A 12,507-nucleotide genomic window follows, 5' to 3' on the forward strand; every position below is an offset into this window, starting at 1 on the left:
AAGCTAAAACCTTTTTCTTCTCTGATGTATGTCTCAGTCTCAGCGAGCTGAAATGGCCCTGTAGCTATAAACTCAGAATTTTACATTTTACTGAAGGAGGTTCTTTGATAGCTGCTGAGTCACATTTTAAAATACATCAGGAAGCAATTTCTGATTTTATCTTTTGTTTGGAAAAAAAACATAATCCTGGATGGTAGGCAACAATGAAATATAAAAGGCTGGAAGATTGTGGAGTAAGCATACGTCTCAGAGGTAAGAAGGACATGGCTTAAGTGTTCATACCAAAAGGACTTGCCTTTCCAAATTAAGAGATTGTGAAAATTTCTGGTTTGCATTTGAATATTTATAATGATCTAATTTTAACTTGTCCCAGGAAATGGAAAAAAAAAAAAAAAAAAGATCAGTGAACTGCTATTTAATGTCAGGAAATTCCCGGCTGTCATGATATCATCTATTTTTGTTAGAGATGCTACTAAAATAGTTCATTAAAGAAAAAAAAGAAAAAAGGTCTGACCTGACCTACCTGATTAATTCAAGGTTATACTTAATGCATAAGTTTTACAAACTGTACTGTTTTAATTTTAGTGATAAGCTAAAGGAGTATTTGACTGATTTGAATTACCCTTGTACAGGGTTTGATTTCATTTCAGTAATATCTCAGCATATGCTATTAAGAGTTAGGGCAAAACAATAGCTGCTGGCTTCAGTTGGTTATATTGATGGGTGATTTTTGCACTGTGTACAGTCAGGTTATTTTCTCACTGAAGTATAGGATACTTCTACTATTCTTGTTTAAAGACAGAGAGGAAACAATTGATGTCTGAGAATTGCAGACCTTTATACAGCACATAACACACTTGGTAGGGAAAGCAAGAGTACTGGAAAGGATATTTCCCACTCTAAATAGGCTGTCTGGCTGTGTAGACTCATTTAGGCCATGGAAGTTGCTTTCAGAATGCTCTTGTTCTTATTAAAATGCATTTTCCACACCTTGAACTATTTCCTGTTGCAAATGATACATACGAGTAAAAGGCAGGACTCGGTGCTGCTGGGAGCACAGTGCCAGCGTTTTGCTCCGGAATAGACTGGGACCCCGGAAGCTGAGCAGCTCAGGATCTGGGTATTACGTGGTGTGTTGTATTTTTACAGGTGCCTCTGATTAACGAGCTTGAATCTGCAATGCACCAGCTGTACAAACAGCGAGCTTCCCGCCTTGTCCAAAGACGACAAGATGATATTAAAGATGAATCTTCGGAGTTTTCAAGCCATTCAAGTCAGTCCATCTTGAAGGTTTTTATTATTCATTAAACAACCTTGTTTACTTAGTATAACTTAATTGAAATGTAAATGTTTAATGTATGACTGTCTTATTAAAGTTTATTCTTACTCTTGAGATGAGTAGAAGCAAATTTAGATGAAAGTTCTCTAATCTATTTGTTTTAAACTCAAAACCACTGTAACTCTGACTTCATCTCTCCTTTCTGTTTATCTTAACTATATTTTCTCCTTCCTAGCACTAAAAATGTATGCGTGGTGGCTGTGGGAGTAGGGGTAGTATGTGACTCCCCATTTTCTTCTTACATCAGGACTTTTAAAAAATTTATTTTAACCTTTCTGAATCTGTAAACATCATTTAACATGTACAGTTAACTGTATAAAGCCACAAAGCACTGGGCTGGACTTCTGTCTAATATTCTGTTTTGTAGCCAGTATAAGTATTTGATTTCAGACACTTTAATGGTAAATTCAAGAACTGGAAGACTAATCAGACTAATACAGTGACCCTATATGAAATACGGCCTAAGAATAGCTGGTTAAAATTCCTGCTTACTGTGAATTTGTGGATGGGGGATTCTCACTGAGGAGGTTTCTTGTGGTGATTACTCTTCAGTGTGTAGACAAAAGCATAAATGTTAACTTGGATGGAAGTACATGTTTCTTGGAGGAGGTTTTATTCAGCATATTAAATCAATGGATGAAATATCCTATTAATTGGAGTCCTCTTCATGCTCGAGAGAGCTTCCCATTTCTAAAAATGACTTTCTGTCGTGTTGCTGATATAAAATTCTATAAGCAATGCCATTTACCTGTTCTGCCACAGTTGTCAGAGATGAAGTCTTGTTAATACCATTAAGCTAGGGTGATACCATCACTGAAGATGATGAAGTGCTAGGGTGTCGGAGTTGGTCATTCCCTTATAGACTGGTTAGCATACGTATTCTTTTTAGGAATGTTACTTGGAGTTCCAGGCATCACATAGCCTTGCAGTTTTAGCATGAAAATGCTGTTGTGAGAACTAGAAACCTATTTCCTAAAAGAAGCTTAGAGTGTTTTTTTCCATACTGAAATTTAATGATGGGATGGGAATAGTTCTCATTGCTGAGGTTGGGTTTTACAGAGAGATCTTAGTGTCTGGAAAGTTTAGAGAAGCCTCTTAGTTCAGGTATTGAATTGAAATACTGACATAGACTGGCATTAATACTTCAAATGATGAATTTGTAAATAGACTTGCTCAGAACATGTAAATTTATTCCTGAAGTTTGGATAAACCGTTGTTTAAATGTTAATATTTATGCTTTAATGGGTGGATTTGGGCAGTGGCTAGCATTCAGTCTACTGTTTAAAATTTACCTGGAAAGAAGGAACTGGAAACACTCCCGCCTGCTATCTGTTGTTGTGTTGTTTTCTATAGCCAGGGAAATAGATAAGCAGAGCTTGAAAAGAGGAGCGAAGATGGTTTATCTTTCTGTAGATTTTGATGTGTTTTAAACTTCAGGCAATCTAAAGCATATGACCTTAGAAACACCGTGACTAGAACTCTAAAAGAACATTTATTCTTGCCCCAGTCATTCTTTTTTTTTTTTTTTTTTTTTTTTTTTTTTTGCTAGTTTTCTTCTCAAAAATTGTGTGGTGAATGTGTTTATGTAAGGAACACTTTTTTCTTGGACATTTCATTTAAGCTATTTCAATTAAAGTGACTTTTATGTAGTTTCGCACTATTGTGAGAGGGATAAGAGGGAAATACAGTGAAAACTATTTGACATTTAAGTAGAAATGTTTCCAAACTCCCCTGCTTTCTGTTTTAACCTCTACACTTCGTGAATTCAGGCTTCTGAGGGGCATTGTGGGTTTTTTTCTTTTTTTAATACTTCAACTTTCTATTTCAAATTACACTTAGTTTAAAAGTGGGTAAAAGGCTCTTTTGAAACTACCTACAGCACATTTATAGAATCATAAATAAGCATTTTAATTTTCATCGATGTAATTTTACAGATAAAGCACTGATGGCACCAAATCTTGATTCTTTTGGGCGAGACAGAGTGATCTATCAAGAACAAGTCAAGCGTCGAACTGCAGAGAGAGAGGCTAGAAGGTAGAGAATGACATTTCTCCTTTAGGTGTCTTTGCTTGCAAGATACAACTGTCCTGTGTGACATACTAACATCAGTGGAAGTGTTTGCTTCTTCTGCAAAGCTGGCATGCTGGGCAGGGGTATTCTTATATATCCCAGCTTATGCAAGTGTACAAAGCATTCCATGATACCAATTTAAAATCACTAAAAGAAAGCATAGTAAATACATTCCATATCTCTATGGTCTCTGCTGGCTTTTTTCATTGTTTGAGGCAGCAAGATAGTGGAATGCTTGAGGTGGTGTCATAGTAAATAGTAAAAGTTCTTCTCAATTTGACTTTCCTAGAACTAAAAGAACAAGCCTAAGTGGGCGTATTCACTTTATAGGTGGGGAAAACAGCTGGTTTCTCTTGCTTTACTCCAGCTGGTTGATACAGGTGATAGCTGGTTTATACTGCTGCTCCTTTGCAGAGCTCGCCGTAGACAAGCCAGAGAGCAAACTGGGAAGATGGCAGATCACCTCGAAGGCCTGTCCAGCGATGATGAGGAAACTTCAACAGATATCACAAACTTCAACTTGGAGCGAGGTTAGAAGAGCTACCCAAGCTTTATCACAGAATCACAGTGTAGTCTGGATTGGAAGGGACCTTAAAGCCCACACAATTCCACTCCCCTGCCATGGGCAGGAGCACCTTCCACTAGACCAGGTTGCTTTAAGCCCCATCCAACCTGGCCTTGAACACTTCCAGGCATGGGGCAGTCACAGCTTCTCTGGGCAACCTGTGCCAGAGCCTCACCACCCTCACAGGGAAGAATTTCTTCCCAGTATCCCACCTAACCCTGCCCTCTGTCAGTGGGAAGCCATTCCCCCTTGTGCTGTTGCTCCAAGCCCTTGTAAATAGTCTTTCTCTATCCTGCAGATTCTCTTCAGGTGCTCTGAGGCTGCAGTTAAGTTATCATGAAGCCTCTTCCCCAGGCTGAGCAATCCCAATTGTCTTACATAACAAAATACCAAATATTTGACAGGAAAACATCGATCCAAATGCAGCCCTGTTTATATATTTCACAATATTTTGGAAGGAGTTTAGGAACTTTTGATTCCTGGATCATCAGTGTGACCACCAAAGTAGTCTGTATCACCAGTTCTGTTATGGGTCCTGCAGCTGACTGAATAGCCCATCCTTAGTGATGTTCTTTTTATTTAATTCAAACATGCTTTTGCTGGCAAGCAGTAGGCTTTTGGACCATCACTAAGTCTTCCAATTTGTGAAATAGTTTATCATTCTTGAAATACGTGTTTGTCTTGTGAAATTTTGAAAAACTCCGTGCTTTAAAAATCTTTTTCTGGTTCATGGCAAGTATTTAGTGGAGTTGTGAATAAGCGTCTAGAAATGCAGTGACAGAAGTTTTGTAGAACCTTGTTGCAGCCTGGCAAAGCTTGCAAATGATAGAAAACAATGTTGAATGCAAACTTTACAGAAAAAACTTGTGATACAATTAGCATTTGCTCTGATTAAAAGAGAATCAGGTTAGAAGCCAGGAGGAGAGCAGCAAGGATTGCCTACATAGAATTGTTTGTGTTGCATTTGAGGAGGAATTGAATGGTTTTGGTCTCTTGAAGTAGGAGAACAATATTGGCTTTTCACAGTATGAGAGCTAGGGACCATGACATTAAGTGATAGGATAGGTTTAAAATAAAGAGGTCATTTCCCACAGAGAAAGTAATAAATGGCAAAGTCATTGCTGTAGGTGATTGTGGAGACCTGAACATAAGCCTATTAAAAAAGCAGTTAGATGTGAGGTCCTTTGTTACTGCAGACGGTTTCCACACCTTTAGTTGCTGGCTGATTTACTGCAATTTTATGATTACACTGATTTTCTGCATACAGGGAGGGGTCTTGGATAAACAGAAGAACTGTTCAGGGTTGTTAGGTGCTATAATTCACTTTGCTACATTAAATTATCTAGGTTCAGTGGGGCTGAATTGTGCTTGGTAGCTTGGCAGCTTATGTGTGCCAAAAGTGTTTTGTAGAAATTTCTTCAGTTTGTGAATCAGCACAAATCAGGTGTAAAGCTTTTTTGCTATTGTTTGTAGCTCTCAGTCCAGAAACAGCAGTGGAACAGAGGAGTGCACTTTGGACCTACTAACTTCATATGTAGTGTTTTTTCTTAATCCCAGTATGAAAAGTGTGGTTATATGACATAATCTCCTGTTCCTTCTCTGCCTGCTCTGTGTACTAGTTGTGTTCATTGTGTAAGGACTGTGTAAGGTACTGTAAACCAAACATTTGCAACTGTGGCTGTGGCAAATACAACTGATTAAAATTAAACTAATTATAAAAGATTAAGGGAAAATAATATATAGACGAAAAGGTCTGGGCTGCATAGAATACTGGTACTGTAAATACAAAAAAAAAAAAAAAAAATAGAATAGAAGGTACTAAAGGATTGTAATCACTGCTCAGTGCTAACAGGTATGTTCTGGGCATGGTGTCTGCCAGGAGCCCCCCTGTCTGAACTGCCAATTCAGTTGATTTACCTGAGATGCCCTCCTGTATTTGCACTTGGATTATCAAAAATGGGGAATAATCTGGGTTCAAAGGGGCCTGGAGATCAGTTGTTTGAAACTCCCATGCAAAACAAGGCCAGATTTGAAGTTAGATCCACTCTGAATACAACCTAGTATGTCACGTAATTGCATCTGGCAACTTAAATCCTTCCATGAAATGTTTAAAGTAAGACCTGTGATAAAACAGTGTATTGAAGAGTACTCATGCTCCTGTTTTTATAACTTTGGGTGTTCGAGGCAGGAGTAACAGAACTTCTAAAGATGTTTGTTTGTTTTGTTTTGTTTATGGGAGTTAGCTTATGCCAGTGAGCATCAAAGAATGTCTTGAAAGAGGCATCAGAGGGAGTAGGTGATTAACCTTTTGTTCCTTTTCTCCCGTGCTAGATCGTATATTGAAAGAATCCAGCAAAGTTTTCGAAGATGTTTTGGAAAGCTTTTACTCCATTGATTGCATTAAGTCACAGTTTGAAGCTTGGCGCTCCAAGTACTTTGCTTCTTATAAGGATGCTTATATTGGCCTCTGTTTACCAAAGCTGTTCAACCCTTTAATCAGACTTCAGCTGCTTACCTGGACTCCCTTGGAGGTAAGCTCCTCTGCAGGCAATTTCTGTGTTAGCTGCTACATGGTGGTTCTTATACACTTGAGCATCTTTGACGTATGTTCTAGGGATGAAGTTTCAAATGGGCACCTGTCTTGGGGCAAAGTTTTTCTGGGGAGTGCCTGGACTAGTTGATACTTTATGTTCCCAGCAGACCAGAATTCAATTTGGCACGTTGCCAGTTCCTTCTCAGGAAGTGGTGCAGACCAAAGTCTGCAACTGCCCGTGGCAATGGGTTGGAACTAGGTGATCTTTAAAGTCCTTTCCAGGGAACGTTCTATGGTTCTATGAAAATACACGTAGTCTTTAAAATACTTCAGAGAAAATTGTGGCTCTAGATGATGCTGTTTCATCAGAAGTGCAACTAAGATGCTTGTTCTTACATGAAATTACAACATGTGTGTTTAGGTTATATACGTGTCTCTCCCCTATACCTCCATACCCTGTAGAATTTTGGCTGGCAATTTCCAAGTCTTTCTCATAGTACTCAATGCCCAGTTATGTAGGGAGCATGGGAAAAGCAGTACTGCACTGTGGCAGCCCAGTATCCTTGGCACACATTAGTTGTCCAGCCTGGATATATATGCTTTCATGAGATGCCGCCAGGACAAACAGTTCAGGTAGCTTTTGACTCCCTCTCTGTTACTCCTTTTTTCAGAAGTTTTTTTTTTTTTCCTTAACTACCAAGAGAATATCTTCAGAATACTTTTCTGTCACCTCTTCTCCAAGTGCAGAGGAGGGGGAGGCATGACTCTTCTTCAGAGAAAGTTCAGAGTGTTAAAATAATTTTATTAATTTGATGTTTGACTTCATTAATCAGACAAGGAAAAATCTAAGAGAGATGCCCTCATTAAAATTAAAACATATTTTGTGCGTTCTCCCTTCCCCCATGCTATTTCTCTGAGTTTTCAGGTTGACAGAACAAAGCTTATGTTAGTTGGAGACATGGTACAGAATTGTTAAGTCTAACTGTATTCACTACTCTCTTACTGCACCTAGTAAGCATTTTGTTAAGGTTGAAGAGTTACAAGGTGCTCATAAAGAGGAGTTTTAAATCCAGAAGGCATAATTTTATAATGCAGCACAATTACTTCCAACTGTACTTCCAACTTGTACCCTAATCTGTTGGCTTTGGTTTGACTCAGGTGTAAGTAGAAGTTAAAATCTGTGGGGCAAAAACAGCTAAAAAATCAAACTTGCTTCAGCCATTTTCTCTTTTCATTGCATCTAGTGATTGTGCTGGTAGAATTTATTGTTTCTTTTGGCAGAATGTTTTAAAGCTGTTTTTGTGAGTGTATCGTACTTGTATACATAATACTTTTTCTGTGTTGACTTCAAATCTTTGTTTAGGAATCTAACACCAGTTCTTTTTGTATTAGGGCAAGTGTCGGGACTTTGAAACAATGTTGTGGTTTGAGTCATTGCTGTTTTATGGCTGTGAAGAGCAGGAGCAGGTGAAAGATGATGCTGATATTTCACTATTGCCTACCATTGTAGAGAGAGTCCTTCTTCCTAAATTAACAGGTATAGGCTTAGAAAATGAGAGGGGAGGGGTTGAAGAGTCTGATGCTTGTTTGTGCTTTCAGATTTTACTGTTTTGTAAATAATGCATGGATGTCGTAGTACCTTTATTTGAGTATTTGTATAAATACTGATATTTGTATAAATACTGATAAATACTAATACTTGCCTTTCATCTCTTACAGTAATTTCTGAAAATATCTGGGATCCTTTTTCTACCACGCAGACATCTAGAATGGTAGCAATTGTACAGAAACTAATAGATGGATATCCCTCAGTGGTGAATGCAGAAAACAAAAATACACAAGTAAGTTGTTGGATTTTTTTTTTTTTTTTTAACATATATTACATAACTTGAGGAATTTGAATAAATTTTTAATACCTTATGTTGGGAAATACAGCAATAAAAATAATTTTTAAATTACTTGGTGCTGTGCAGCCTGATTGTGGGGAGTAAAGTACGGTGATAAATTAAAAGAAGAAACTCAGTGGAGCCTCCCCAAAATAGATACTAGGGATAAAAAATACACCAGATGTTCTAAGACTTGCTGATCTCCAGTTTTGCTGTAAGAGTTGGCTACAAATACTCAGTCTTTTCTTTTTTAGATCTTTGCAGCCTTTTCAAATGTAGTGTCTGAAAATTGGGTTGTTTTACTTGCCTTCTATGAAGGCAACCAGTATTAAGAGCTTAAGTTTTAATTGGATGTCTAATTTCAGCTCTGTTAATTATTACAGACTTCTTTAAGACTATTTGTTTGTGTGCTCAAATATCTATGTATGTTTACTAGTATGGTCAGAAGTGTTTGTTGCTTTAAAAACCAGTTTTTGAGTGTTTAACTACTTAGCAGTGCATTGGACATTTAAAATAAAATTGCCTGTTTCAGATGCTTTTAAAGGCGTTGTTGCTGAGAATGAGGAGAACACTAGATGATGATGTATTCATGCCCTTGTATCCAAAAAAGTAAGTTTACTTTCAACTATGGTGTTAGACCGTTCTTAGCAAGTCACTGTATTCTGTCCATAGTTAAGAGGGGTTTGGTGCCTGGGTTGTTATCCTGGGAGCATTTAGCAAAGACCGGAAGAGTGGAAGGGAATATTTGGGGAAATGAATGTGGAAATGTTGGAAGGAAAAAGCCAGCAAACGCAAGACAGGGGTGTGGTGTTGATTGCACATTAAAAGGATTTCTTACTTTGCAGCATCTTAGAAAACAAGAACTCTGGTCCATATTTGTTTTTCCAACGTCAGTTTTGGTCCTCTGTTAAGGTAAGTCAGTAAATATGTGCAGTAAATCTTTGGTCTAAAACAGTGTAGTAATAAAATCCTCCCCAAATTTGTGGAGTATAGTAGATGGAAATTGCTTCAACTTCATTTGCAGAAACTCTAGATTCTTAGTCTTTGATAAGCACTGTGCCCTCTTCACAGAGTGTCCAGTCACAGGGCTCAGTGTTGGGCCCAGTCCCATTTCATATCCTTACTTATGATCTGGATGAGGGGACCAAGTGCAGCCTCAGTAAGTTTGTGGATGACACCAAGTTGGGCAGGAGTGTTGATCTGCTGGAGGGCAGGAAGGCTCTGCAGAGTGACCTGGATTGATGAGGCCAGTGGGATGACGGTCAGTAAGGCCAAATGTCCCTGTGCTTTGTCCACAGTAACCCCAGAGCTGCAGGCTGAGTGGCTGGAAAGCTGCTGGGCAGGAAAGGCCCTGGGGGTGCAGGTCAGCAGCTGAAGGTGAGCCAGGTGTGCCCAGGTAGGCAGGAAGGCCAAGGGCACCTGGCGTGTACCAGCAATGGTGTGTCCAGCAAGACCAGGCAGGGATTGTCCCTCTGTGCTGGGCTCTGCTGAGGCCACACCTCAAATGCTGTGTGCAGCTCTGGGCCCCTCAATTTAGGAAAGGGTGTAGAGGGGAAGTGCTGTGAGGAGCAGCTGAGGGAGTTGTGCTGTTTAGCTTGGAGAAGGGGGGGGACAGGACGGGGACACCTTATCACTGCCTGACAGTCAGATGTGGCCAAGTGGGGTTGGGCTCTGCTCCCAGGCAGTGACAGCATGAGAGGAAATGTCCTCAAACTGTGCCAGGAGAGCTTCAGCATGGACATTGGGAAGAGTTTTTCCACAGAAAGGATAATTAACCATGGGAGTGGACTGCCTAGCAAGGTGGTGGAGTCATATCCCTGGAGGTATTTAAGAAGGTGATCATGGTACTCTGTATTTTGCTCAGGTTGACAAGGTGGTGTTTGGTCTGAGAGTGAACTTGATCTCAGAGGTCTTTTCCAGCCTAATTGGTTTTGTAGTTGAAAAGGTTGTCAAGTGGAAGCACCATCATTTCAACTTGAATGTTACGGGGTCACTTAGCTTACTCACATCCTTGTGCTTGTCAGAATAAAATACACTACTTCTGGGAAATGGGGGAGCTCAAAGCTGTGGCTGTCATAGTTTATTCCAATAAAACTCTGAAGAAAATTAACTCCCAGGTAGACAGAAGAGTAGAGACTGATGTTGATTGAACAACTGTCCTCCATGATCACACAAACAGAACTCTTCTCCAGAATTTTCTCTTTAAATTGCAGAAGCAAGGTAGACTGTATTCTGAATAGGTTTGCAAAACATTTAAAATATATTAAAATGTTTGATCAACTCTCTGGTGGCAGTACACTTTGGAATAGTTATTTTCCTTGTGTTGTATTTTCAGTTATTGGGAAACTTTCTCCAGTGGTATGGAATCCTGTCAAACAAAACTCTACAGGAGCTGTCCATAGATGGGTTGCTAAATAGATACATTCTTATGGCTTTTCAAAACTCTGAGTATGGAGAGGACAGCATTAAGAAAGCTCAAAGTGTAAGTAAAATCAAGGAATATTTAAAGTAATGGACTTTAGCTGAAAGAAAAATACATCAAAACTTGATGTTGCCTATGAAATCTTGGCTTTGATACCTTAAAAGCTGTAGTCAGTGAAAAACAGATTTTTTAAAGTATATAGACTAAAGAAAAAAATCTTCTCTGGTTCATGCTAGATAAATTAGGTATACTGTGGGTTTCAGTGCTTTACTGCTTGGATTTTGGTGTGGGTTTTTCATAATTTTCTCATTTTTTCACTCAGCTGGGCCTTGTCCCTGCAGTCTTACTAGGCAGACTTCACAAGTCATGTTTACATAGCTCCTAAACATTTTGTTATGTTGTGTTTAACTTCCTTTTCCTGTTTTTTATAGGTAATTGCTTGCTTCCCTAAGCAGTGGTTCACTAATCTAACAGGAGACAAGACTATTTCTCAGCTAGAAAACTTCTGTAGATACCTTGTTCACCTGGCTGATACAATTTACAGAAACAGCATCGGTTGCTCTGATGTAGAGAAGAGAAATGCAAGGTAACTTATTTTGCCAGTGCATGCAAACATGGGTAACTCTCTCCATCCTGCTGTGTGTCTTTGGAAAAGTCTTTGAATTCATATGTTAGAAATGGATATTTTTAATGTGTCTGAAAATAGCAACTGCTGGAAATACTGAAACACTAATATATTTTGCACTGCTGCTTAGTGTCCTGGATTCTTAAGGGGGTTTATAAAAAGCAGGGGAAAGCACTTTTTATATGAGCAAATAGTGTCAGGACAAGGGGGAGTGGCTTTAGTCCTGAAGGAGGAGATATTTATGTTAGATACTGGGAAGGAATTCTTGGCTGTCAAGGTGGTGAGACCCTGGCACAGGTTGTCCAGAGGAGCTTCCTGTTTCTAGAAATGCTGAAGGCCAGGTTGGATGGAGCTCTGCACAGCCTGGTCTGCTGGAAGGTGTCCCTGTCTGTGGCAGGGGCTGGACTGAGATAAGCTTTAAGGCACCTTCCAACCCAAAGCATTCTGCGGTTCTGCCAGATTTTGTAGCTATCACCTTGTGAACCTGTTGCTGATTCCTGCATAGTGGCAAACTGTTTTGTGTACAGTTCAAAAGTTCTGCCTCTTTACACAACCAGCTAGATCAACCTGGTTTTGCCTGAGATCCAACAGCAATTTTACTTGAATCCAGTGATCAGCTTAATTAAAAGTTTGCATTAGACATGTCACTGCTGCCAGGTAAGCTGACATGCTATGGAAGCAGCAACAGCACAAGAATGAACAGTCTTCCAGTCTTGGTACAATCCTGTGTTTCAGCTCAGGATTTAAGTTCATTTAAGTTTTTGAACTCTCTTCTTTTGATAGTGTGTTTCTAAATTTGAAAGAACTTTCTTCACCAGGTGAAATGGTAACTTGGTAAAAAATTTTATTGGAAGAGGAACATCCAATTATCCTGTTTTCAGGACAGCAAGTTCTAATTTGATTTCTATCCTCCTTTTTCCAGCATTTAACAAATCTGTTGCCATTATCCTCATTAAGCAAATATAATAAATCTGAAACAGAAGTATGAAATATATGGCTCCATAATGTAGTCTTCTCTGGAAAATTAATCCATGTCATTGATTGTTCTGTTTCTGCCTCTTTTTTAG

At 39.1% G+C, this 12,507-nt stretch overlaps 1 protein-coding gene across 2 annotated transcripts in view; it reads left to right on the forward strand.

The window, feature by feature from the left end:
• The window catches only part of PAXBP1 (PAX3 and PAX7 binding protein 1), a 31,325-nt gene that overhangs the window by 9,717 nt on the left and 9,101 nt on the right, over positions 1–12,507 (forward strand). For both annotated transcript variants that reach the window (XM_056494145.1, XM_056494232.1), the window contains exons 8-17: positions 1,150–1,273; positions 3,274–3,373; positions 3,824–3,939; positions 6,306–6,505; positions 7,900–8,044; positions 8,227–8,348; positions 8,926–9,002; positions 9,239–9,305; positions 10,729–10,875; positions 11,247–11,401. In XM_056494145.1, coding sequence (XP_056350120.1) covers positions 1,150–1,273; positions 3,274–3,373; positions 3,824–3,939; positions 6,306–6,505; positions 7,900–8,044; positions 8,227–8,348; positions 8,926–9,002; positions 9,239–9,305; positions 10,729–10,875; positions 11,247–11,401 — 1,253 coding nt within the window. The remainder of the gene's footprint in view (positions 1–1,149; positions 1,274–3,273; positions 3,374–3,823; positions 3,940–6,305; positions 6,506–7,899; positions 8,045–8,226; positions 8,349–8,925; positions 9,003–9,238; positions 9,306–10,728; positions 10,876–11,246; positions 11,402–12,507) is intronic.

This window comes from Oenanthe melanoleuca, chromosome 1 (assembly GCF_029582105.1).
Source record: "Oenanthe melanoleuca isolate GR-GAL-2019-014 chromosome 1, OMel1.0, whole genome shotgun sequence".
In the NCBI taxonomy this organism is placed as follows: domain Eukaryota; kingdom Metazoa; phylum Chordata; class Aves; order Passeriformes; family Muscicapidae; genus Oenanthe; species Oenanthe melanoleuca.